General features: G+C 41.9%; 5 protein-coding genes across 12 annotated transcripts in view; 2 read left to right on the top strand and 3 right to left on the bottom strand.

The window, feature by feature from the left end:
• dally (division abnormally delayed protein) overlaps positions 1–3719 on the bottom strand; it is a 119892-nt gene extending 116173 nt beyond the window's left edge. The window contains exon 1 of the mRNA XM_022073145.2: positions 3351–3719. Within this exon, the coding sequence (XP_021928837.2) occupies positions 3351–3510 (160 nt within the window). The 5' untranslated portion in view covers positions 3511–3719. The remainder of the gene's footprint in view (positions 1–3350) is intronic.
• A 2404-nt stretch (positions 3720–6123) lies between these two features.
• Positions 6124–14408, top strand: LOC110834206 (uncharacterized). 3 transcript variants are annotated; one of them, XM_022073104.2, is made up of 9 exons: positions 6124–6313; positions 6468–6766; positions 7873–8027; positions 8582–8761; positions 8953–10369; positions 10750–10970; positions 11414–11599; positions 12133–12274; positions 13474–14408. In XM_022073104.2, the coding sequence occupies exons 2-9, from the start codon at positions 6715–6717 to the stop codon at positions 13608–13610; spliced, it is 2490 nt and encodes an 829-aa protein (XP_021928796.2). In that variant the 5' UTR covers positions 6124–6313; positions 6468–6714; the 3' UTR covers positions 13611–14408. The 3 variants fall into 3 exon arrangements, with proteins under 3 accessions (XP_021928796.2, XP_021928795.2, XP_021928798.2); XM_022073106.2 differs by having other exon boundaries at positions 6127–6229; XM_022073103.2 differs by having other exon boundaries at positions 6124–6766.
• Positions 14409–15004: 596 nt separating this feature from the next.
• RpS8 (ribosomal protein S8) lies at positions 15005–18233 on the bottom strand. The gene is made up of 6 exons (XM_022073109.2): positions 18143–18233; positions 17473–17579; positions 17163–17262; positions 16729–16904; positions 15982–16111; positions 15005–15172 (listed from the first exon to the last, which is right to left on the bottom strand). The coding sequence occupies exons 1-6, from the start codon at positions 18144–18146 to the stop codon at positions 15063–15065; spliced, it is 627 nt and encodes a 208-aa protein (XP_021928801.1). The 5' UTR covers positions 18147–18233; the 3' UTR covers positions 15005–15062.
• A 130-nt stretch (positions 18234–18363) lies between these two features.
• On the top strand, positions 18364–23284 carry Fip1 (Factor interacting with poly(A) polymerase 1). Its single transcript, XM_022073108.2, has 8 exons — positions 18364–18618; positions 18723–18843; positions 20000–20172; positions 20424–20550; positions 20666–20970; positions 21089–21322; positions 22037–22386; positions 23024–23284. The coding sequence occupies exons 1-8, from the start codon at positions 18460–18462 to the stop codon at positions 23169–23171; spliced, it is 1617 nt and encodes a 538-aa protein (XP_021928800.2). The 5' UTR covers positions 18364–18459; the 3' UTR covers positions 23172–23284.
• Positions 23285–24434: 1150 nt separating this feature from the next.
• Positions 24435–27583, bottom strand: part of Su(var)2-10 (E3 SUMO-protein ligase Su(var)2-10) — a 29500-nt gene continuing 26351 nt past the window's right edge. For all 6 annotated transcript variants that reach the window (XM_022073132.2, XM_022073133.2, XM_022073135.2 and 3 more), the window contains one exon: positions 24435–25049. In XM_022073132.2, coding sequence (XP_021928824.1) covers positions 24727–25049 — 323 coding nt within the window. In that variant the 3' untranslated portion in view covers positions 24435–24726. The remainder of the gene's footprint in view (positions 25050–27583) is intronic.

Here is a 27583-nt window from a genome sequence, read left to right as displayed (position 1 = left end):
CCACATCAAATTTCGTCCAAATCAGTCCACAGGCTCTCGAATTGAATCGACTCGACGGACGGACAGACAAGGCAACGCATCTGGTCTTTTCTCCGTAACCAGTGCGAATCCAGACATCAACACGCAGTTACATCGCTGTATTTTGTTACAAACATCCCTTAGAGACCGCTTTGTTTTACGCGCCGGGGACGCCAAGTTTTGGAATGAGTAGTACAACGTGAACTTATCTATCACCTGCCAACCAGTGACCGAACGTTTGGGAACAAGCCTTGAGATTCCCGCTGATTATCTATAAATGTTCGATGCTATCTTGCGTTAGTCAAGCCAACTCTTCACGCGATCTCCCCAGAGCTAACAATTTTAATTTTCTGCTAAGCCGCGCTCAGAGAGAGAGAGAGAGAGAGATGTCCCTTTCTAGTTCCAAGTCTCACACAATCATCATTTCACGATCCACACCTCTGACAAAGATCCGTTTAAATACGGCGACCTGCTTAGCTAGATGCACTACTATCACCTTCTCGAAGACTCCGCGCTCTGAAACCGTCCGCATTTAAAACTCCTGTCACCAAGTGAATTTATCGCCCTCCGTAACAATTAAATTCACGTCTTCGTTCGGCTGTTTATTGTCAAAACTTATCGTTCAAATCTGCCATTGTTTGAGTTACGTAACATTCATGAAGAAGTCTAGAGCCGACTAAATTAGCAGGAAAGTTGGCAACAATGCAGCTCGGAATCTTTTGTCTTCCCTTGTACATGGCAGATACAAAAAAGTACAGACTGACCTAAAATGACGTACTAAAAATATAAATAAGTGTAACACATTAGCACTGATCTCTCTTTATAAAATGTCTGAAGTCTGAAGAAAAATTATTGATGCAGCTAGTGCTCCTAAGAGCATTTAAAGATATGTCAGCAGTGTTATTATTGCCAAGGCCCTGGGAAAAATTACATGCTCAGACTGTTATCATAAACTACTACTATCATGTTTACCAACAAAAATTACAGAACATGTAATTTTATCAAAGATTAACAACGTATTAATCACAGCGTATCTAAACAGAACACAGAGCAATATAACAAAGCCTTCTAGTTAATAACAAAGCAAAACATTCAAATAACCAAGTTCAAAATGCAGTAGAATTTAACTTATTCATAATAAAATATGAAACGAGAATTACCAAGTGACGAGATCGCGTGAAAGAGTGCTATTGGGTGTACGCCATTTGGCCCAAACTTCGCTACACTTGTTTCGCAAACTAATTCAAAAAACATTAATTAAGTCTTACTCACTCACTTCCGAAGACTTCGCCAGGTATCAATGAACCGGTCACAAAATCTTAGGCTACGAATGCTGATAAACTGTGACTGTAAGTTCGCAAAATAAACGCGAGAAAACACTTTTTTTTGCACACAAAGCTTAGAAACCGCGGTCTCTCAACACGCCACGTATCGGTAGAGTTTGGTACCAACATGACCAACCTAACGGCGCGAAATTTTAAAAAAAAACATCTGAACAACACATTGCCAGTAACACTGGTGCCACTTCATTCAGCCGTGTAATTTTAGGCCAGTCTCCCATTGTCTTGTACGGGTGTGAAACTTGGTCTCTCGCCTTAAAGGGGAGAACACACTGAGCGAGTCTATGAACAGGCTGTTAGGAGAATGTTTCCCGAGGCATAATGCGTGCGAAGCAGTAGTGCCAACCCGACCGGCAGTCGCACAAAACACGCTGTCGTCGTGCAAAGTATCCACAGTGCTCGTGAACTCACGGCGAAACGCCGATCGAGTAACCAGAGGTCGGTCTACTTCAGGGTCTGACGGTCCCCCTGCTCGTCATAAAACCCGTAAGTCCAATACCTCGTTCACATGAGCTCGCCACTGGCCACGAACCGGATCCAAACGAAGCTTTCTTCTTCGCTTTTCTCCGTGATCTTGTAACAGAAATCCTGCTTCCAGGGCAGAACTTAGAACAGAACAAAAATTATCTCAAAACAAAATATCTGCTGATCAAACAGAGTACGTATTCTTCAATTTACGTTTTTCATTTTGTTTCCGAGCTACTCAGTACTCACGTACAAACAATGCTACCGCCTACAATAATTCTTTTCCTCTCGTAATTTCTTTTTAAAGATATAAAATCTCCGGACTATTTTATCCGAGTCTAACCAAATGCTGACGTGTTCATTTGGTTACATTATCGTGTCTATTTGTGTACATTCTCACTTCTAGAACCACTTCACCCATTCACACAACGTTCTATTGATTCTTGTCGACTTACAACACTTAATCCTTCACTACAAAATATATTTACGACATTTTTCTAGTGCTCATGATTTGGTATCAAGTGGCGACCACGTACAAGTTTTGTTGTTATTGTTAATGTTGTTACTATTATTATTATTAAAAATAACAATTGGCATTACGACGGGGTCTGCGTTGATCTCTGTCCCACCCGAGCGTCTGAACAGCACCATTACACACACGTTAGAACGTCCGGTACTGAATTTTCATCCTAGGACGTTCTCAACTGGCAACTTCACTAGTACCAACTGATTTATGAACCAAGAAACCGATCCTGTGGTGTCAGAACCCGAGGGTTCAATCCGATGTACATCGCTCCACCAGTATCTGCGACTCTAATATCAACCTTTGACGTCCGTCAACGCTGGACCGAGTATAAAAAAAGCTCTCGTCTTTTACGTAATCTAAGTGGGACAGACCTAGTACTGCAAATCGTGCAATAAATAGAACGCTCCGCGATCGCCTTTCTGATTAATGCCAACCGGTTTTAGACAACAATTAGAAAAATAAATAAAACTGCTGATTTATTCAACTTCAATCTACCAAGCAGCGTTTGCACAACTTCGTAACTTTTTTCATCCACTGCTTAGATTACGTGTCACGAAGGGGATACAAGACTTGTTACGTGCGTTGCTCGCTATTGGAAAAGTTTTTCTCCTCAGGCGAAGGTGTAATGGTAATTATATATGTAAATAAAGTTATTTTCTTTCCATATTCCAGTTAAAGGCGTTTCTTTCCGTTTGGTATTCGTTAACAAAGTGATAACGCACACAGTCTGGTCCTTAAAGTGTCAAAAATATCCATGCAGTTCGGGAATGCTAAAAAAAACAATGTATTTTACATTGCCTGAAAGAAAATCACGCAAAAACAGCAGGCACTATCTGTTGGAGCAACGAGCAAGTACTTTCTCCTGGGTAGTCTTAAGGTCACCAATATTTTCATACCAACACGTGCAATGAATATTCCATTTTTGGAAAAAGAGCAAACACCTGGTCGTTACATTTTAGGAAGGGCTTTTAGTGTTGTAAAAAAACAGCGCATTTTCTTACCGTTGACTGGCTGATCCGGGATGTCAAGGGACAAATTCTTCATCTCGAGAATAGGTTTGACGGCAGTGCAAGAAGTATTCACACTTGAAGTCCGTCCACTGAACACCACACCACAACTGTACACTAACACAAGCAGCACCAAACCCCTGCTACCTCCCATTGCAACTGACAACAATTAAAACCAAAAGAACTGACCACAACACGAGCCGCGTCACAGGTTGTAAATGTGATGTTTGATGTCTGCACACGCACACACACACATAAACGCACTGTTTCACCACGAACGAATTTCCATTGATCCTTGCAACCCAGAGGCTGCGCTCCAAAACGACTAGCTCCTCGCCCGGCAGAAGAGCAAATGGCCTTCCCCCGTCACATCGCCTAACTTCCGTGACGTCACGAACTACACTCAGAGGCACACGATCTGGAGCCATCTGACGGACAAATTCTATTCTACGAACAGACACTTGATAATGTAGGAGAACTTCTTTGTCGACAGGGCAGAAGAGGTAAACACGCACTACCTGAGATCAGTATTTCTTGACGGCATAGATTAGTATCGCCATCTACTGTTACAACTGCAGATCTTCACCACAATCATTTCATTTACACGTATAAAGACCAAGATGGCTTTGTCATTCTTAAGCCTTAAAAACCAACAAAACATTTTAGAAAGGCCGAGGGACTGTCCTGAGTTTAAGTCCTTCAAACTAGAATAACAGCAATTAGACCGCAGTTACTTGATTCGGGGAGGAAATTACAGGAACAATGCAAATTAAATTGTGTTATATTGTAACAATCAGCTTGAGAAATTAAAAAGATATAATAAAACGGGTCTCTGTACACACGAGCACTAAAACAGGCCTGTACTATTGAACTGAAGTGTTCTGAAAGTTGCGTCACACCACACATTAATCTTCAGACCCTTCCTACGGGATGTCGAGTATAATTTTACTTTCCAGGTTAGCACATACGTGGAATCGATTGTAACACGAAATGTACAGGCAATCATAAAACTTAAGCAACACAGGAGCACAACGCGCCGACGTTCCTGGAACACGAGGCACTGACCTTACAGGTTTATAGCACCTCCGAAACGCCTTTGCCTCGTTGTCAGGACGTTGAGTGGCGTAAGACTAGGCACAGCGTTTTCGAAATAAACTCTGACCGTCGAGAATCGAGGACGTACGTACATATTATCCAAGCCCACTGCGTTCAATTCTGTTCACGTGTTATATTTGGGCAATGCAAATTTATTACCGAGCAATCGAAATTCGAGTTAGCAAGCTGGACCTAATGCGCAGGTCACAACTGAATCAGAAATCTTATTTTTCCCCCCCTTAGAATTACGATATAAATATCGATATAAATATCGATTACGAAACTCTTTTGTGTGTGTGTGCATTACAAATTCTAATTACGAATGATTTTGCAACGTGCAAATTCTGAATTTCTAACAAAAGTTAGGGGCCCGCTGTTCGCTTAACTCTGATCTAGAGACGTGATCGAATTTAATTAAAATCGGCCACGTAACACAAAATCTTAAATGTGGGTCTAACACAGAGAATGCCCAGTGGCGTCGTAAGTCTTGGAGGAAGTCAAAGTGCTCTGAAGTTGTGTGCAAGCGGACGTTTCGAGTGGACGTGGCGAGTGTTGACCGGAGGAATCCCCCCCTCCCTCCGACACTGGATATGTAGGAGTCATCAGGGTTTCCGATGCTGTGGCGAGTTTTCACGAGAGACGTTCGCTACCGGAGGTCAATGTACGTCTCAGAACAAGCCCAAGGCGCTGTTGTTGCTAAGGAACACGGAGCTCGGCCACAAGGCAAATGGTCACTCGACGATGGTTCGGACTGCGAGTGCAGACGCCACCCATTCTCAGCGGTCTCCTGATTGTTTCTTTCGTTGACGTCACATTTTGAATACTTTTTAAGAGTCGTAAATCGGGGGGGGGGCGGATATTTTTGAATCGCGAGGTGATTTTCGACCATCGCATGAAGGAGAGCCTCTCTAGTTTCAATACCTCCCGCGTGGCGCTGATGGCCAGCTTTAGGGGACAGAGGGGTAATTGGACGCATCAAACTTTGAATCGTTATGAAAGGGTATTTATCGCCCTAATGATGAAAGCGCCTCTGAAACGTCGGCCAATTTCTACAAGCTGCGTTGATATTTCAAAGCTAAACACCCAAATTTCAACCAAATTTATTCTGAACAATACGGACAGCGAAAAACATTTCCTTTATTTGAGGTATTAGCATACGTAATCCGTACAAACCACGCCCAGTGTGATCTTTTTCTGGTGCCTGACGGCAGAGCTACGGAATCTGATCCCGAGAGTGCAGCACTGTACAGTAGGGTTGTTCGGGACGCAAAGTCAGGACTTCTTTGGTGTTTGGACGCCGAAAACACGGACTGCAAATAATTTCAGTCTGGGAATGTCCCGGGGCCCTTTCCCCAGGGGCAAAGCGTAAGGCTAAGTACTTACCCCCATCTAGTGCCAAGGTTAAGAATTATTAGGAGCAATAACATGACTCCCCATCCAAAATGCGCATTAAGGAATATTATGATGTGACGTAAGAGACCTGCTTTCTTATCGTCTTTTGTTGTTGTTGTTGTTGAAGCAGCAAACACAAAGGTGAATTCCAACTAATTTCCCGACAAATTATTACATTTTTATCCGAATGACCTCGCGATGTTATGGCAACGGGTATTAGAAACAATGAACCTGTTAGTTGCGTTCTGCACCGCCAGGAGGCAACGTTCTATGATAGAGACAGATCCTCGCGCGCTGTAGTTGGCAGTTTCACTAGCGTCACAGTTCGTGTTAGTGGCAGTAGTGTTCAGTTTTGACGGATTCGTGTACAGACCTTTTATAAAGTGGTTTGATTTATTCTTCTGTAAATTAAATAATAAATATAGTCGAAAGACGACATTGTTGCTTAGGGGTAGCCAACAGAATTGCAGGTTATGTTCATTGTTGACGACAGCCAATATTCACGATTCAAATTCATTACAATCTTCGTTTTATTAACAATGTTGAACGAGTGTAATATCGTAATGACATAATTTATTTTAATTTTAACTCGAATTAACATTTTTTTTTCTACTGTCCAACTAGGTTTTTGAAACGTAGGCCACAAGAGCAAGACAGTCGCGAAACAACTGCATTCTTCGGGGAAACAGAATCGGTTACGCCGGACGAATTAAATACGCGTCTCGTAACCAAGGCCGGCTCATTGTTCGTCATACAATCGCTAGTTAGCTTCGGGCTCAAAGAATCGCATGTCAGACGAAGATCACAGTGCAATAAGAGAGAAAAGTGAAGGCTGTAATCAAATCAATTTGTACAAACGAACGAGTAACGGATGGGCGGGCGTGGAAGGTGGCGCGAACATCCGAAGCTGACAATGATCACAGGTGAGTGAGAGAGACCACACTTCATGAAGCTAGACACAAAACTAATTTTTTTATAGCCGACATTACCCAGAATTCTGCACAACACCATAAGTGTAACTGGGAAATATCTGGGGTTTTTTAAAAAAAATTCCAGGCATTTCATACAAAACCAAGCCTGAAACTGGTAAATACGTAACATACAGTTGGTGTCAGTGAACACGTAAACAGAAATGGAAGGAGTCACACGCATGAAGCCTACAAGCCAACTTCTTTTTAAGTTTTTAACTGCAAATGTTGGTATTAATAACAGTTTGTTCCGGGCGTGAATCAATAAGAGATGTGATAATCTCATATGCTTTAATGTGTAAAGTGAGCCTGACGCACGTATCATTTGAAGAGGTTGGCGTAAGTGGGCAAAAAGTTTATATGTAACAAATAATTAAGTGTTATGTAGTAGGAGATTGAAACATAATAAGTATAATTTGAATTTTAAGTGGACTAAAATTTGAATAAGGTATTTTATTAGGGTGGTTTTATTTCAAGCATAATGCAAAAAATTACATCATTCCGTCTTAGCAGTCGTCGCCTTGAGAACCCGAAATCTCGCCTGTGTCTGTCATGTTTCCTGGACTGTACGAGCCCAACTACCGGAACGAAGGAGCTTCGTGTAATTTCCTCAGCCTCTGTAATGGAAGTAATTAATTGAAACAACAGACGGGCCCACGTTTATCCACTGTCGTTGTTAACTATGGCAACGTAAGTGTTTTGTTTCGTCATGGGTGATGCAATATTACTTACTCTGACTGTTGGACAAACAAAACGTTATCGGACGTCGTGGTCCAGTGATCAAAGCTCGGGATGTCCCGGGTTCAAACCTCGGCCCGGGGACCGGATACCCCGCCTAGGTTTTTCGTGGTTTTCCTCAGTCCCTCCAGGATAGTGTAGGGATACTCCCTTAAATTAGGCCACGACCACTTCCACATCATTTCCGATTCAGCCATATAGCCTGAGCCACTGAAAAGTGTCGTTAAACAAACTGCAAATCAATGAAACACACTGAATAAAAGATATTAAGGAAATATAACTGAATGCAGGCGTCATCCCGTACATTCGTTTCCTTCTTACAGCGCCGTGTTCGTCCGTTCTGATACTGGCGGCAGCACTGGTCGTCAGTGGGGGGAGCCCCCCTCTCTGGGGAGTCCCTGGGCCAGTGCTCGTGTACCAACGGCCTATGGACGCCATGGTGGACGTCACCAATGACTTCGGTGTGGCGGTCCTTCAGGTAAGGGGCTCGACCTGTTCGTTGTTTGCTCGTTTATCTCAACTTCCGATTTCATACAAAACGACGTTTCGGCAGTTGGCTCTCATGGTCTGTTGACAAATCATTCTTTTATTTGAAGGGTAGGAAATTGTCCAGTATTCAACAGGTGCCGGGTTCGATCCCAGCTAATCTTAAAAATGGTGTCAGTGTAACGGCAGTACAGCCAACTACCGAAACGTCGTGTGTATCATCAAATGCACCCCAAACAGAGGGCAGTGTTCAACACAGCATTTCAGAGAATCCGTGGAATTAAAGTCTCGTCGCGAAGCGTAAACGGAGGCTTAGCTAGGACGATAACATTAAGATAGATCCCAAGGAAGAAGGACTGAATTCGTCTGGCTCACGAGAGGAACAGGTGGCGGGCTCTTGTGGGCAGATGAATGAACCACCGTATTATATAAAAGGAGGGGCATTTCTTGAGTTGCTGAGCGACTGTCAGCTTCTCGGGACGGACTCTGCTCCGTCGAGCTGGTTACTTCAAATGGCTGTCAGTGTTTGCGCGTGTCGTGTTTCAGGACTACGCTTATATGCGCTGCAACGTCGCGTTTTCTCCGTACGGTGTGACGTCGGTGCTGGTGGTTCTGTACGAGGGGTCGCGAGGCGAGGCGGCACGACAGATTCACAACGCGCTACGACTCCCCTGGAACAAGGACGTCACCCGCATCGGATTCCGAGACATTCATCGTCACCTACGGGTGAGCCTCGTGTCTGTTTCTGGGCTGTCTTTTTGGAGACGAGGGGTAACAAAACAGTACGATGGGGGTGCAATTTCATTCATCTTCATATCACCTCTGCCTTCATCCTCGAGGATATACCATTTCATTTGACTCCTTATGCCAGTGAAATGTAAGAACTTCCAAGTTTAACGAGCCGCCACTGTTCACAGAGCTACTTCAGCCACGAGGGTTACCTGAGCGGACTGACGCTGAACAAGAACCACACGTCCCTCCTGCTGGAGTATAGGCGAGTGCTCAGATTTTACGGGTACGACGTGGGTCTGGCTTCGGGTGACAGTTTCCCCCCCACGACAACCACATTGGCCGCCACTGAAACTATGACGACGACGACGAAACCGAGCAATTCGGTGACGACTTTGTCAGCTGGCGAACTGGAGACAACCACAGAGGAAGGTTTCATTACCTCGGATAAAACAACGCCTGAAGCTGGCTCTACTTTGGTCACAGTCAACATCCCGATAGAAAGTACCACTTCAAACAAACTTCCCTATGACAAGACAATTCCATCAAACGATTCTCCAGGAGATGAACAGACATTCACACCGTTATCGGACCCTACGAATCCGGCTTCACCCATGGAAGGAGCGACCACACCAGCACAAACTGCCACTGCTCCTGCGCTGGGAGAACCTGAGGAGCCACCACTGACTGTTTCTCACGAAGAAACAGAGCAGCAAACAAATTCAGCAGCACCGCCAAAACAGACAACCGAGTCAATGGCACTGACCGAACAGCCGACAGAAAGAGTGACACATTCAGAGCAAGCAACAATCTCAGCGGTACCAACAGAACAACCAACAGGAACAATGGGAGTGACAAATCAACCAACAGAAACAGTGGCACAAACAGAACAACCAACAGGAACAATGGGAGTGACAGAACAACCAACAGGAACAATGGGAGTGACAGATCAACCAACAGGAACAATGGGAGTGACAGATCAACCAACAGAAACAGTGGCACAAACAGAACAACCAACAGGAACACTGGGAGTGACAAATCAACCAACAGGAACAATGGGAGTGACAGATCAACCAACAGGAACAATGGGAGTGACAGATCAACCAACAGAAACAGTAGCACAAACAGAACAACCAACAGGAACAATGGGAGTGACAGATCAACCAACAGGAACAATGGGAGTGACAAATCAACCAACAGAAACAGTGGCACAAACAGAACAACCAACAGGGACAAAGGGAGTGACAGATCAACCAACAGAGACAATGGGAGTGACAGATCAACCAACAGAAACAGTAGCACAGACAGAACAATTGGAAAGAGGAGTGACACTGACTGAAGAGGAGAGAGAACCAAAGCCAGAAACCACAAGTGACATAAACAACCACACCGCCTTTGACGATACAGCAGGAAAGGAGACAGAACAAGTGACCTTCAGGGAAACATACCGTGGAGACAGCACTGTCCCTTATGATGAGGCGCAAGTCCAATCTGTGAGCAGGATGAGGCGGAGCACACCCTTTCCTGTGGTGTATAACCTGTTGAGACCATCAAGTGAAAATTACACATTGGAATCCATCAACAGATCAAGAAGGTCAATAGAAGGTAAGATATTACGTATATGTGATTCTGGAATTCTATTTGCTCCCATTTTGTTACTGGGTACAAATTTTAATTGTGTGTACAGAGTTTGGCGATAAACAGTTCAAAAATGAATGGGAGCATATGAGAGGCAACAAAATAAGCAAAGTGGTGTTTTATTGATATGATCCACTCACTTGACTTTCTGAAATTGATCTGTTGATATGTGCATTAATTATTCTGCTTTGTTACGGATACATTCACCTCCAAACGACATTCACTATTGAGATTTTTCTTCGTGCAATTCTATACTGTAAAATTCTTGACATTACTGTGCATATAATTCGTATCAACCAGACATGCATGATTGATTTGTGTGAAAGCAGGAATTTCATGTTTATCAGATGCAGTGGTTGCGTTTCCTGACATCGACCTCCAGTTGCAGGACGGGATGTCCGACAGTCTGTCGTCTCGTGGGTATGAGCTGCACGCGCAGCTGCCAAGGAGGCCCTTCCTTGTGAATGGGGTATCTGAGGAGCTCGTGCCAGTCATGAGCTACACGGCAACATTCCTCTACGCTTACATACAGCGCCTGCATGCTCAAGCACTTGAGTTTCCATTAGACGTGAGTCTTGCCCACATCCAGAATTTTTATAAAAAATATCAGCATGTTATCTGAATTGGATTAAATTTAACAAAAAATTGCAGGTCCTTAAGATACCTGTCACACGCCACCACTGACATGCAGATAACCTAAACAAGGAAAAAAAGTAACAGTCATATGAAATGTTAAAATGATCGCAGATCAGACCCATGTTTATTTAAACTTTCTGACTCAAAAAAGACCCCAAGAGAACGTAGTTTATCTATGGATATTCTATTGCAGGGAATAAGTCTATATAACAGACCAGCATGAAATGTCACAAATTTGGAGACCAAATTTAGTCTAATTTGTTTAGAATAAACCCTTAATAAACAGGGACATAATTAGTTCCCTCCGTGTGTCCACGGAGAGCTAAAGGACCCTGCATGTGCTATGTTGTCACTAATACCACCGGAGTGTGGCAGGATGAGCGGTACAAGCTCCTGCTTCTGCTACCTGTGGCGAGACGGGGACTACGACAGCTCACGTACGACCTGACCTCCTGCCCACTCCGCGAGATCTACCAGGCCCTTCGACCCACAAACGTGCAGGCTGTCATACCCAGCTTCATGGTGGAAGGTTCCATCATTCTTACCCCCACACTGCAGCAGGTACTGTGGTCCAGTGTCCCCTCAGTAACAAACTACGAGAACTATACGTATAAAACTTGACAAACCCCACACGACACTCGCCGTTCTCAACATTAATGCACCCATTTTAGCACAAATCGCAAAAAGGTGCGTATCAGAGAGATCAGAAATGCAAACGACATTTTTAGTCAGAAAACCTGAAGGGCCAAGATATTGGAATAATTATTGAAGGCTTACAGAACCAGCGCTGTAAACAATTAAATGGGCTATGTTAGAATTTACTTTGCTATTATGGATGAGAACGTACGATTTTATCTTCAGAACAATAAATTCTGTAATACTGCACAAACCCAAAGAACAGAGAAGTTGGTACATACTCGAGCCTGATGTGGGGAGGACTGAATAAGGAATCTGAAGTGTCTTCCATAGCGTGTAAATAATATATTAAATGAGAACGCCAGTGATAAAACAGGAAGGGAAAACAGCTGTCCTCTTTATTCCAGAACAGAATTCTGGAAACTCTTTATGACTTACTCTGAACGACCTTGTTCCAGCTTGGTATCTGGGATGTGTTCGATCCTCACCGAGCCAACCTCTCCGGAATGTCCGACGATCCAGAACTGTACGTGAGAAATATTGAACAGTCAGTGGCCGTCGTCATAAGGAACTACGTTAAAATCCTGGACATCCAAACCAGTAAGTCAAGATACAATTTCCTGAATGAGGTCTTCAGCGCTACTGCTCATTACAGCCGCTACTTGCACAATTATAACAAAATGTTTTGCGTGTAATTATTGGAGAGGAAGCCTCGGAACAGAATTAAACTGAAAGTATCTATAAATAATGGATATGCATTCTCAACTACCACATAATTAAATATGTTGCTTGCCGTGATGCAACAGTGCCGAGCTCACAGCCGTGAAATTGATGTCCACTGGAACGAGGATGAGCATTTCACAGGTGTGCAACTCCCAGGGTCCAAGGTCACAAGCGGAATCTGTTCCTACCATTGAAAATCTCAAGGTCATATGACTCGACTCAATTGCAGTTACGAGTATTTAGAAAGGCCATTGTCTTGCATGGCGGGAACGTGCGACAGGAACTAGGGTCTCCTGCATCATAACCCGTGCAGCAGTGCGTGAGCCAATGAAACAAAAGAGTGATGTCAGACTGGACATTTAGGCATCTTCAAGTGGCTCTCTGTTTCACTTCAGGTTCTCGATTAATAACTCAGAATAAAGGGAAATCATCCTCTAGCTCACAGTTTATACGCTTAAAAAACACCACCACCACCCTGAAGTGCAAAGGTGTAATCCTTATTGCAGAAGAAACACCCATAAATTTATATTGAATGTAATTTTTGGAGATTTAAATACTGAGAATTAAGACGTTCAAAACAGCGTAAAGCCACTGAACAAAATTACGCAGAAGAGTAACGGCACAGGAACGAATGATTCGTACCAGCCGAAACTAGCGTAGCTCGATATTTATTTTCGCGATTTTTACAAAATATCTTCTGGGCCAATCCCTTCCCCCCTGTGTTCATACTAGATGCAAGATCATTTCATTTCCTAATTCAGCTCCTTACGAAAAACAAATATATTTTTCATCTTTTTTCCCAACAAAATTTATATTTAACTCAAAAGGAAGGCGATGGCTACATAAATATTAGCACACATTACTTCTGCGGATGCCGCTTTACACTGGCAAGCAGTGAACTTGCCTAAATACGAACGTAAGATTGAATTCGTGCTGCCGGAACTTGAGCGACTCGACTGGTGTGAACAAGCCTTGATGTAACTGCAAATGACACTGCCTACATCAAGAATTTATGCTCACAATGTAGCGAGTTACAAGAAAAGGAATTTTCTAACAATAAAAATTTTCCTTTCCAGGAAAAATGGCAGCCAGAGCAACAACCGAGCAATTTGTCATCACACACCCCTTCCTCTACTTTGTCTTGGACACGGACACCCGCGTTGCCCTCATGGCTGGAAAGATAGTTAACCCACTCAATTCCAAGATCTACTGAAGACCAGATTCCAGAACACCCCCTTCAATTCTCATGAAACTAAAAGAAATGGTCACGAATGACCTTGTAATATTAACGGACCACTGTAAACACCGTGACATTTTTAAATTCTGCCAGTCACTAGAAAATTCATCACGTTTTACATGTGCAGTTACTGCACGGGTTCATACGACAATATTGCTGGCACTCGCACAAGAGCTTCACGATGACTTTCCGTAAAACGATTCAAGACGTTGTTGTTCTAGGTTGTGCTGTGTAGTCTTGTAGATGCTTACCAACACTTCACAGGAAAATACGGCCTCCATCTTCTGGGTACGCAGTCATCATCAAGAAGACCGTAGTCCACATCTCCTACATTCATGATGAAACGCTAAGTTTCCCCGTGCCAAAATAAAACCGAGGTAAAAGGAGGCGCCGGTTTCGGGAGAACACGAGTTTTTCCGCGCCTACCACAGGATTTGATTCTGATCATTTCACTTCGAGTACAAGCGCTCTGGGTTTTTCACACTTCTGAAATTTCCGCAAGGACGACCCGAAATATGAACACTTCCGTCACAAGATTGCCCAAGGGACTCGGTGCCGAACGACTTCAAACTTCTCGACACTAAGAAAATTAAGGGGAAGGCAAAATAAACTGTTTTGCTGTCTAGAATCTATATTTTGTGTACAGCACAAACACAAAACAGATTTCTATAAAACAGACGCACACCACAAAGTGTAGACACTTTTTTATGACAGACACGTGCATTAATTACTTTCAGCTACTTCATTAATAAGATAAAAAGTGCATACAGAGAATTGGGTATTATTTCCTTCGTCAACCCACCTAACCTAACCTCTGACGAGACTGGTCGGCAACTGGGGTAGGAGACGGGGTTTGAACCCTGAATGCAGTGACAGCAAGCATGCTGCTGCTTTAAATATGGTGGCTAGTGGGGGGGGAGATAATCCACCCTATGCCATCACGTAAGTAGTGGTAAACAGTGAGAAACACCAGCTTCTGATAATTATAAGCTAATTATAATTTACTGGGTGAAAACATAAATACCATAAAAGAAACAAACACAAAGACGAACGTGTCAACGTCCTGTCACAAGACCAATCGACGAAACCAGCTAATAAATATACCGAAAACGCGGAATCTGCGAATGGCATCCATGAAAAAATTAAGAGTAGACCAAATTTATGGAATCCTTGCTACCGAATATTTTGTGCTCCCAAAAGATTTGTGGCTACTGTAAAACAGGAAAAATATAAATTTAGGGCTGTCCAACATGTTCACATTGCAGATAGTTTTCTATTGTAGAATGTAAAATTTGGTTTCATAATATTACAGACTCCGATTTCTCGACAACACGAGGGACAAAGGTCACGATTTACAGACGTCCACCTCGTCGTCTGACAAAGGATTTTATTTCTCAGACCCTCTTAACACATAAAATACATTGTAACTTATTTTCCTTTCTTAGCTTTAATCTTCCTCATGTAGAATTCAAGTTCTTTTCCCTCCAATATGTAGCCATCGGCTCGACCACACTGACCTGGGCGGCTGGAGATGCAAGCTGAAAACGTTCAAGATGCGGCATGAAACAGATATTAACATTTTGTACCACAGTAAAACATTGTAAAAAAATTTTCATTTCCCAAATATCTCTTTTTGCCGGTCCGTTGAAGAACTAACGCACTTCGTGGTGAATTATTTGTCAGAAACGTTTAGTTTTATCCATACTTTGGGCTAGATTGTTCACAGTACTCCATTCACTCATGTGCGACAGAAATTAATTTGCCAATGTAAAAAACAATCAAAATTTAGTTTGCGAGTCTTTGGCGTCAACACGTTTTATGCTGCCAGCTCAATCCTTTCCATTAACATCATTAAAACGAGATTACGCTACACAAACATGTCTGTGATATTCCACATTCAAAATGTTTGATGTTGCTTTACTGACGCTACGCCCCAAATTTCATGGCCCCTAACTCCCAAAGTGACAACATGGCATCGAAAGACGTCGAAAGCTCGGGTCACGTGTGCCTGCGTTTATGTTATGAACTCCCACTGGCCTAATGTTTAAAATCCAATGAAAAAAGATAAATATTAGGAAGGGGCTCAAAAATACGTAGTTTGTATGGAGGGGGGGGGAAGAAATTGTGCAATATGCAACGCACAAAATGGAACAGGTACAGCTGAACACGCTCAGAGTAACTATGACAAATGCAGCATCGATCAAAGGTGAGAATCAAAACGATTCACACCCACAACTTGATCTAGCGCGAGATTTACATCATCGCGTGTAAATGGCAAGAAACACAAATGTGTGCAAAGGCGATGAACGGAAAACACGGAAGCGCCACGCACTGATCAGTTACTCACCGAGTACTCGTGATGCCTGGAACTGCTCCTCAAGAGCGGCTTCTACTTTGGCAAGCTTTTCCCGGGCTTTGTACTTCTTCTCCACTTTCTTCGACCGTTTCTTGTTCAACACGGCTTCATCTGCTTCAGTCTCAGAACATAACAAACCACAAACAGATAATTTTCGGTTGTCTTACAGTTCACAAACAAAATCAGAATAATAAAACGAGCAATCGTATTCAGGATTCAAAAATACAAAATACGCTAAATTTGGTGATAAATGACAACAGATTTTTTTCCAAAATGTGTTTCACCGAGATAAAACAAGTATTCATTATTCATCGCCCTGATGACGGAGGCAGTATGACCTCCGAAACGTTGGTTAACATCGACCAGACTACACAGCGCAACAACCCAGAAGACAGAAATCTTCAGCCTAGTTAAAGGGGCGTTTAATGCCTTTTCTGTTTAGAAAGAGCAGTACTTAACATCCTCCAAAATAAACGCTGTACACTTACGCAATATGAAATTATTATATTGGCAACATCAGAACCATATTTATAATCAGGTGTTCAGATGACACGCATGAATAATGGAATCATCATCAGACTGCCAAAGTTGTTTGAATAAAAATAAGAAACAGAGAATAAGCAGCGTACTCGTGTGCACACGCATAGACACGTTCAGAAATGAATGTGTGTGGAATAAGACACGCGATGAAGTGAAAAATAAAGGACAAAGTCATCTGTGATCAAGATACACGCTTACCAACTTAGCTCCCTTCTTCCTTCCAAGTGCCTGGGCGTAATGGCCCTCGTACCACTGACGAAATGGTGTGGCATCGATAACGACGATGGCATTCTTCACGAGTGTCTTTGTACGCACCAGCTCATTATTCGAGGCGTTGTAAACGACATCGATGATTCTGGTTTTGCGGGTGCAGCCTGCACAAAAGACACCAAACCAAATTCAGGTACCGTATACACAAGGCAAGAAAAACAAACTAACCTGCAGTTACTCCGATAATACCTACTGGCAGAATCAGTTACGGAACAAGTTTCATCAATAAATTATCAAAATAGGTAAGGGTAAAGTCATCATTGCTGCCATGCCACCCATCTCTATATTTTGCAACTTACTTATCTACAAGCACACAAATGATCCAAAATGACACTCGTGGTAAACTTAAAAAAAGCACTTACATTCTGAACCCCAGGAAAAATTCCCCTGATCCAATCGCAGAGCACGATACTTCTTATTACCACCTCTTGTCCTAACTGTGTGGATTCGTTTGGCACCAAGCTGTAACAATTGTGGTTATGTAACACAAAAATGTGTATATTACAGGCATTAACTGACAACTAATTCAGTTGGCTTCAGGACGTTAGAGGTGATAAAACACTCATGAAATAATCAGTGGGATGCACTAGTGCTTGGTCATCATTTGCCAATGTTACCTTCACCTATAACACAGGAAATATTGGCAACTAATCATATACGAAGTTTCGTTACCTTGGTATTTGCTGCTGGCCGACCTAACTCAAATTTCCTCTTCTTGCGAAGAGGCTTCCTCTTACCACCTGTAGCTCGCCGTTTATGCCAGTGGTCGCGGGATATGCCTTTGGAAGAAATTCAATGCATAGTACTATTAAAAGAAGTGCACTTGAATGTGGTAACGATTACTGGAGTCATATCCGTGGTATCACAATTACGACCAACAACATGTCAATTATTTTCTCAGAAATTCGGCCTCCTTGGCCACCTTCAATGTGTCTGGCAGGAAATATTTTTACAACCATCAACTGCAGGGCGAATCCCTTCAATATATTAGAAACCGAGATGACCTCGTCATAAGAATAGTCAAGTTCAGAACGCTATGGGATTAACAATCTCCAAAAAACATTCAGAATAATATTAGTCATCATCCTTGACTAGAACATTTGTATTGATACGATGAAATGAAACAATAAATTGCAAAGCACATGCTGCCTACGTGTTTCAAAATACATTACCCATTTCAATTTTCAGAATTACACGCAAATAATACACACCCAAAGCAACAAAGACGTATATATAACAAATAAATTTGTGGTAATGCAGATGTGCATTTAAATTAAAATGTTAAACTTTACAACATGAGATGGAAATCGATCCACTAACAGCAGCCTTAAGATTTACTCACCCATTTTTCCAACGACCAAACTAGAAGGCGGATGTTGAACTATGGGTACAATGCGTGTAAGAAAGATTAGTAAGTCAGAGTGTCCAAAGGGACCGCGCAAGGAAATGACAATTAGCCTTTGTATGATTTATTAAATCCAAGACTGTGATTTTAGTTCCGTTCACTATAAATTGTTTTATATAGTTAGGAGGACATAAATACTATTTCGTAAACCATGTTAGTTCATTATTTTTTCAGAAGCTTTTCGAATTAATTTAAATGTCACAGATTACTCTTGAAGTTTGAATTGAAACTTAAGTTTCTCATACATCGTGAAAATGGCCGAAGATTCTGGTAACGAAGATCAATGGTTATATGGAGATTCAAATCCAGAACCTCCAGAAATTGAGACCAAAAATGAGCAGAAAGCTGAGGCGACAGACGAAACTACGGCTGAAGTTACGGAACAGGATGAAAACACAGGCGAAAGTGACCAGGTATTCAAACGTGCCTTACGGTTGAAACATATCCAGAATGGCAAATTACTTACGTCGACAAAGTTAGTTATTTGTGTCTTATCGTACACTGTTTTTACGTGTAGCTGCCAGTACCAGAACCGCCGACTATCCCTCCTCCATCGGAACAGGAGGATGACCAGCTAAGTAGAGGTGAAGAACAACTTCAGGCCCCTGCCAGAAAGGAAGCAGGGGTAGAAGAAACAGGTGATGTGCAGTTCCAACCTGCTTCTGTTATTCAGTGCAGATCTGCTGTGCTGCACAAATCATGCATGCCACATTTGATTTTCTCAATCTATAAACACTGATAATTAAAATCAGTGATACCAGTGGAAGGACAAGTTAGAAGTATTTTTCTAATGTCTGAATTTCCAAACAAGTATGAGAGAGACTGTGTTAGGAAAGCTGTGTTAAAAGTGTGCAGAATCACCACAGAATATAGGTAGGATTTGAGTCTGTGAGTTTTGCCCTGATGATGGAGGCAGCAAGGACCTCTGAAATGTTGGTAAACTTCTACCTGACTACACTGCGCTATAACCCAGAAGGCAGCCACATTCTTGACAAGATGTTTGTCGTAAAAAAAAAAAAAGGTTGGCGTAACATTGTGGCACGTTGTTCTCCAACTTCTTAACAAGTCTGATATCTTCATTAGCTTTTTAATTACATATTTTAATACCCCCATTCCAACTACCTATTATCTGTATGTGTAAAATTACACCCACATGTACTGATTACTTCTAATCTCAGTGTCGTGGAGAGAGTTCATCTGTGGGAGCAACTGAATCACTGTTGACATCACAGAATTTGCTTAGCATCTTTTGTAATTTTTATCATTTGTGTCATTTTATCTGATTGGCTTTTAGATTCACCAACCTATCAAATTTTGGTCTTGGTTTTCTGTAAAATTGTTCTATGAGCCATCCTATTGTTAGGCAACTCATCTGACAGTTCAAAAATTGTGGTAGATGAGTTTAGTTCAAATGTCTCTTGAGGAAATGTTAGCTATTTCTGAATAAGTTTACCTTATTGACTACATCTTTGCCCACTGATGATTAGCTTGACCTAATGTTCCTGCACGGTAGGCACTCTCTTGCTTGAACGTGGAGACAGTCTCTCAAACAGTAAATTTTAGAATTTTAATTTTTTAACTGGCATAATTTGAATAAGAGACATTAGATAATATTGACAGAATATAAAAGTCCGTGAATTTAATTACTGTTTGTGAACCTGCTTTCATCTTCAAAGAACTCGTGTGTGGAGATTAAAGGTGTAGGAGGGGAAAGTTAAGGAAGAACTGAGTTTCTATCAGTCTTTTGTAGACAAAGTATACAAATAAAAGTTATTCGCCAATTTTGCTCTCCAGCTAATGAAAATGGTGATGGTGATGATGATGATGATGAAGATGAAGATGAAGAAGACAGTGATGATGATGTCCAGGTTGTGATTGGAGATATTAAAACAAGTCCTACTTATACAAGCCTTAATATCAAACGTGGAGGCCTTTTAACATCAGCTGTTGGTGGTGAGAAATTGAAGGCAAGTTGTCCCCACCCTGTCAGCAGTATTTACATACTTCACAGACTGGTTTTAATATAGTGCATAAAAAGTATTAGAATCTGTTTGCAAAAGACATATATAATTTGTGGTGAGACATTATCCAGTGAGCATCTAAGGCTGGTTCATTATAAAACTGAGTTAACTTTCAGAATGCACGAGTACAAAAGGATATTATGAAGCATCTGGTTAGAAAACTAGCTAATTAAAATGTATTGTGTTTTTGTTTTTAGCAACCAGGGAAATTTTCTATTGAAGAATTTGAAGCTGTTGGAACAATCAATGGGGTTCCAGCACATGAATTCAATTTGGATTCTCTTGAAGACAAACCATGGAGGAAACCTGGAGCTGACATAACAGGTTGAATCCTAACCATTTTTCTGTATTCATTTATGGTGTGATTAAATATATTTTCTTCATATTGTATTAGTAATGAGGTAAAATCTGGTATATGTAATTCCTAAAACTTCAATAGATTACTTCAATTATGGCTTCAATGAAGAGACATGGCGAGCCTATTGTGAGAGACAAAAACGAATTCGTATCCATGAATCTGGTGTGGGGCTTGCTCAGATTGGAGGTCAGACTGCTGGACGAGGCACTATCCCAGTAGCGATTACTAACGACAACTCCAAGTACTCTGGTTTCATGGGGCCTAAGAAGGCAGGACCTCCTCCAGGACGAAAAATGGGAGGCACCATTGATGTCATAGGTGGTGGAGGGTTGGCTTCAAGGCGGAATTTGGAGAAGGGAACTCCACCCAAAGAGAATATTATTCAGGTGACATGAAGTTACTTTCTGACACAATGATGTAAATGGTTATTTCCAGTCTGGCATTTAAGGCTATAGATGATGATAGAATAGTTTTATCATGACCCCTTTTTGCCGATGTTTCCAGGTGATGACCGCCGATCGTCGCGAGTACAGCCGCAAGCCTGCGTTCCCTGATATGTCTGTGCCCCCTCCAACTTCAGGGATTCCTCCGTTTGACTTGCCACCCCCTCCACATGGTGTCGTTCCGCCTACCTTCCCTCCTCATATGGACTCGTATGGATCCGAGTTCTACGCGTCTGAGACAGACCCTTACTATCATTCATACGAACCTACGCAGGACTCTCAGTGGAATGACCCTGTGAGTACTCCACAAGTCCTCCAAATTGAGATTTATGTTTCGAACTACTGTGTCAAGACCTCCTCACCAGACTTGGTTTTGCAAATATTCAGTGAGTCTAGTGACTGGGCTGCAGCTTAGACTCCTTGCAGGGCGGGATTTTTCTCTTTATCATGTCGAGATAAGCTGTGGGGTCCACCGAGCATCTTGTCCGGTGGGTGCCAGGGTTCCTTCCTTGAAAATAAAGCTCATCATTCACCTCCACTAGGGTCAAAGTTAGGAATGTGTAGACCTACACCATTGCTCCCCCATAAGTCTGGTGTGGTGCTTAGTTAAGCCCCAGAAGAACTTTGCCTTTTACCATAGATTTGATATGTTACCTTTGCCAAAAAAATTTGTGACTTTTTGCTGTGTGTAGTGTTTTCAAGAGGGTGGTTCCCTGTGTTTAGTATGAGTATGCATTGTTGAAGGCTTGGAAGGCATACACGTACATACCTAGGATAAGGGCCTGTAGAAATTAATAATTCTTTCATACTGTGACATTTTCTAGCAAGACTGTGCACCTTCAAGTTACTGTGTATTGTAATTAACACTGTATTCTTAAAAGCTTAATTACTCTGTGTTATTATTATAACTGTGAGGGGTTGTTCGATTTAAAATTGCAAGTCGGGATTTCACAATTAAGAAAAGCACCCAGAGAACATACGTGCAATTATAACAGAAAACTTATTTCAGACCTGGCAGTCAACAGCCATGCTAGTAACATCAGCGGACGTGAAAGTCATCACCCCAGGCCCCCTGGTGACACCCCTACCACCAGTCATCCCCCCACCAACAAAGAGTAATGATGCAGAAACTGCAAACCAAGATTCTCAAGATGAATTCAGTTCTCGAGGTTCAGGTCGAGAACACTCTGATGATATTGCTGCTTCAGGAGCCACCGGTTCAAATGTTGGGTCAGGGATACCAATCAAAGAAGAACCAGGCTTGAAGGATGATCAAACGGCAACATCTGAAAAAGAATCCAGGGAAAGGGCAAAGGATCGGGGCGAGCGCTCCGAGAAGTCCGAACGGCACCGTGACAGGTGGGGTTTTTATTATATATTGGCTACATGTGAGAGGGCCTCGACACATTGAAGTTTTTAGTCCTAATGCTTCAAGTGCCAGCGCCTCCCTGCAATTAACAGTCTCTAAGAGAGACAATTCTTAGTTCGGCACATTTCATCAAAAGCCAAATGATGGCCCACTCTGTTTTTTTGGATATTACAAGTTCACTTATCCCACATAATTAATGATAATGCGAGTGATTCCGATTGGAAGGGAAAACACGATTGATGTACTGGACGATCCACAGCCACAGCGGCAGTATACCAGGCATGAAACAAGCTCCACCTTAATATTTAGTGCCCAATAAACATATTCAGTTAAAAAGTATTTTTTCTCTTGCATTAAGTAATTTTTGTACATATCTGAAGTGAAAATATGTTGGCCACTTCCTGTAAAGATGTCTGTTGAATTTTAATTAGGTTCGGGTTTATTTGTATTTTCATAACCCCGCATTTTCCAGTAAAATCGCTTGCTGCCTTCCTCACATATTTTTGCTATTTACGTTCACACTCAAAGGGTTGACAGATGAGAAATGAAAAGGACAATGTTGTTTCATATTAATGAACCCATTTTATATACATCCAATACCCAGCATTACTTTATGATTTGTCACAGATCTCATCGTCATCGGTCACGAAGCCGTAGCACAGAAAGGCGTTCACGTCGCCACAAAAGTCACAGCAGGAGTCCTGGACATCGTAGCCACCGCAAGAAGAAGTCGCGCAGGTCAGACCGAGAGAAGAGCAAGGAAGAGAGTGAATGATACAGACAAGCTCATGTGGTAGTGTAGCGCACAATCAACATTTTTCATTTCTCCTAACTGTTGTAGAACTTTCCACTTATCAGTGAAATTAAAATTGATGCAACAATTTTCAATTGAAATATTTTTATTCTGCGCAGAAGCTTTGAGACCGGCCTTGTCCATTGCAGTTTTCTTGAGACCTTCCATTCCCTGGCCTGCACCATGAGTTTGTTCTTCCAGCTGTCATATCAACTGGTGGAAAAAAAAATAAACAGTGCGACAGCTAGTTGGAGGGGGCAGATTCCTGTTTGTAGGGCATGGTCCTCAACAGCAATGGCAAATCCTTGTGGGGCCCAGAGAGGGGCGGATACACCATGTGAGATGCAGATGTTAACACTACTGACTCTCGGTTGGTTCTCATCAAATATGATGTGATAAATATCAATCAATATGAAATCTAAAAGTTTGTGACGATGGTGAGTTATTTAAATAAGAAGTTCTTTGGATATTTTCCATCGTCTAATAAAATAATAAAATTGAATGACGTTTCGGAGATGGGGCTCTATCTCAGTCTCCATAGGTACGTGAAGACGGACATAGAGCCCCATCTCCGAAATGTCGTTCAATTTTATTAGACGATGGAAAATATCCAAAGAACTTTTTATTTAAATATCAATCAATGTTCCATTCCCACTGAATATGCTGTTACCCACACCATTTACGGACTGAGCTGGTAACAGCAGCACATCAAGGACGTATCTGAACTGCCGAATCGGGAATGCGACGCACATTACACTTCTGTTTGCAGTCTCCTCCAGGTAACTGCTTGCTGTCTGGTAGAAAACCAAATTACGATAAAATGTTGCACAACCCAGCACTTCCTCATTTATAGTCTCGTACTGCTGAGGTGCGACATGCTGCTGTGTATCGATATTAAGAACAATGTTTCCATTATGTTCAGTGAGATAAGTGCTCACAATGCAAATTCTTTATGCCCAATTACCCAGGCGAAGTTTAATATATTTATCAGCATTCAATGAAACCGCACGCTGCAAAAACATTAACCCCTGAAATTTAGAATATGTTTTTATTTCTTAGAATAGTTTCAAATAATACTGTACCCTAAAGATGGAGAAGAACACTAAATACAAATTTAAGGACATTAAATATTCAAGACATGCAAGTCAATTTGAAGGCACTGAAATTACTTCTGGGTAGTGTCTTGACTCTTAATAAAAAAAAATAAATAACAAAAACTTACACTAGAAATAAGAACAATACAACTAGGTTTTAGATGCATGTTAACTCAAGTAATCACATTCATTCCACTATACAACTTTCATACAAGGACACAGTTCTAAAACACTGCGTCTCTTTGCACAAGCTCACTATGCACGTATATACAGTTCTGGTGATACACCACAGGAAAAAAACAAAAATGCCACTTTTATAGTCACATGAAATTAGAAAAAAGATAAATAAAAAGAAAAGAAAGACTGTATCCACATAACATTTGTTTCTTGAAATTAAACTTTGTATCATATTTCTAAACAAGGGAACGGAACACATCATTAGTTCAGTAACGAGGAGGATACAGTGGGCCTGCATTGGACGACTGTGGGCTGTTGGAATCTGAATCAAGATCCAGGAATGTGGGTACAGAAGAAAGGTACATAGAATTTGGAAATATTGGAGGCGGCATTCGCAGACCAGGGCTCCGACCTGGCAAGGGCTGTACAGGTGGTACAGCTGGTGCTGGTGGCGTTGGTGTTGCAGGTGGGGAGGGGCTGTCGAGAGTGATCACACTGGGGCTCATGTATCCTGAGCTGGACACAGAACTGAGCCCAGGATTAGAATTGTTGCCCCCAGCACTGCCGCCAGAGCTGCTCACGCTTGTATCTGTGCACATAAATTTCAATCAGTTCTTCTAAAACAAAACCTCATACTATAAGGTGATTGAAAAGTCATGCAACCCATTCCTGGCACGTTAGGATAATCCACTCTGAAGAGAAAGTTTCCTCGGTGAATTTTGCGGACAGCATAACAAAGTTTGACAGATATTGTCTAAATTACTGTTCATTTGTTTGGCACAAGAGAATCGGGAAATGTATCCCCAAACACATTCTAGCAAGTTAAGTAAGGATGAGATGCCAGGTAGCGTTCAACAAAGAACACTTGTTGCAGTTTTGAAAAAGACATCCTTGCACTTTGACTGTTTGAAGACAACTGACAAACTGGTACCTGCAGGAACAACATGACATGACCTATGTGGGCTCTTACATAGTCGCAGCAACACTGGGTGTTTATTAATCCAGTTGAATTGTATTATGCATGACTTTTCAATTACCCTGCATGTTAACAATCAACATAAGTTTAAAATTAGAATTATTCTGTCAGGACTTTTTCCATCGTCTGTTCTTTAAAATCACGACGTTTCAGAGGCTGGTTCTGTCTCCGTCTTCAGGTGAGAGGTACCTACTCTGTTGGGTCCCTTAGATAGAGCTGGTCTCTGTCACTGGACAATATAAATCGTGCAATTACCTCTCACCTGAAGATGGAGACAGAACCAGCCTCTGAAACGTCGTGATTTTAAAGAACAGACGATGGAAAAAGTCCTGACAAAGAATAATTTTAAATGTAAACTACTGTTGTCAAAACCCTTTAGAATTGAATTAACATAAGGCTTATGAAACATCTTGTTGATGTTTGTAAGGCTCTTTTACGTGCTGTAAATCTACAACGTGGGACCGCCGGCTCTACTTCCCCTCCAAGGAAGTTGTTCTACGAATTTTTAGACTCTATGGACTCCCAATACAAATAAGGAAGAGACTCTCTCTGCAGCCAATCAGAAAACTGGTTCCCACCCACAGTCTCATAAAGTACCTAGCATGCCTGCTAGGAACTCATTGCAGCACGTGAGAAATACGAGGACTTCATCCACACCTCAGGATGTGGTATCACAACCTTTAAAGATCTAGGGCCACTCCAAGGCTGTCAGGTTATGAATGATTTAACATTTACTGGAACCTCATGACAGCTGATGGAAAATGTGACAAAGCTATTATTGCAAATGGAAAAAGTGCTGGTTAGTGATCATCCGTCCATGGCCTACTATGTGTACTTCTGTACAACACTTTGCAGCTTTCATAATTAAGCAAAGATACTAATTTTTATATATGGCTTTATTACACAATTCAATAAAAATGTGCTTTCTTAAGTACTACTTTAGATTATCCCCTACATTCTTGACGGTAAATTTTCTAGTTTCTGAATTTATTTTTGTTAAACAAATTTGGTGATTTTTATATTAATTCCTTATTATCTAAAATAAAAGTTTTTAACATTTTTTTTCTGTTATGGCAAGTGATAACAATATTACAAAAATTAATGTGGGCTGTACAAAATGCATCACTGGGCTGGAGGTTGAGAAATCCCTGCCTTCGACACTCTGACAGTTATCTGCAGTCGACTTTTTTCTTATCAGCTTCGATGTCATCTCATGTTTCACCAAGGTGCTTACGCAGAAAAATTAAGAAGTTTGGAAGAGACAGCTGTCACCATAACCTCCTGGTAACTGGAATGAAGCTTCTGATAAGATGGCTACAGCTTCCTATCTGTGCCCCTCACACGGAGGACATTTCTTCAGTAGCTTTCTTGCCCTACACTCACATTAGCAGAATCATATCCAGGCATAACAATGTTATGGCAGGAATTCCGCCAAACTCGTAAGGATGACATAGCTCTTGAGAGCTCATAGCATTTCCTGTGAGTGGGATGGGTTAGATTAAATAAAGCGGATCAAGAAGCAATATCACCATGAACAGTTCTATCATCCAGAGAAGTCAGCAGTTGCATAACACTGTATCAACCCAGACAATAACATGCTGTTAAATGATACCAGTATCAAACCAAGGAATCCAGAGCCATGGACAGGATCACCAGAGATGCTTCTCCCTCAGCAGCTCACAGATTCCTGTTATTCACATCGCGATAAAATGAAAAAGGCTTCTCCATGAACTAGACAGAGTTCACACTAATCTGACATTCCTTTCTTGGAGGGCAGTGAGCGGCATCTGCTTCCTTCTTATACTGACCCTGCCTTCCTCTTTCTCTCCTCTTCTTTATGTCAACACAGCCTCCTTCCTCCCTTATGTCCCGCATCCCGCATAGGGACTTTCCTTACTCCAATTGGACCAGACTTGCTTATGTCTCCCATCACCTTACCAAATCTCTGATTGACCAATGTTCCTGACCTAATCCTCAACATAACACTAAAACACCTAACGCTTTTTAACCTTCCTTAATTCAGCCCTGAAGATGGAGGTAGGAAGTTCCTATGAAACATCAGCATATCACCAAACAACAACCCAGAAGACCAACCTCGAAACCTCACACCCTACCTTCTCATCTGATCAATTCTCAACAAGTTCTTA

This window comes from Zootermopsis nevadensis, unplaced genomic scaffold (genome assembly GCF_977971745.1).
Source record: "Zootermopsis nevadensis isolate Lab colony 2312 unplaced genomic scaffold, Znev_1.0 Znev_ptg000010l, whole genome shotgun sequence".
Lineage (NCBI taxonomy): Eukaryota > Metazoa > Arthropoda > Insecta > Blattodea > Termopsidae > Zootermopsis > Zootermopsis nevadensis.
This window is presented reverse-complemented; position numbering and strand designations above follow the sequence as displayed.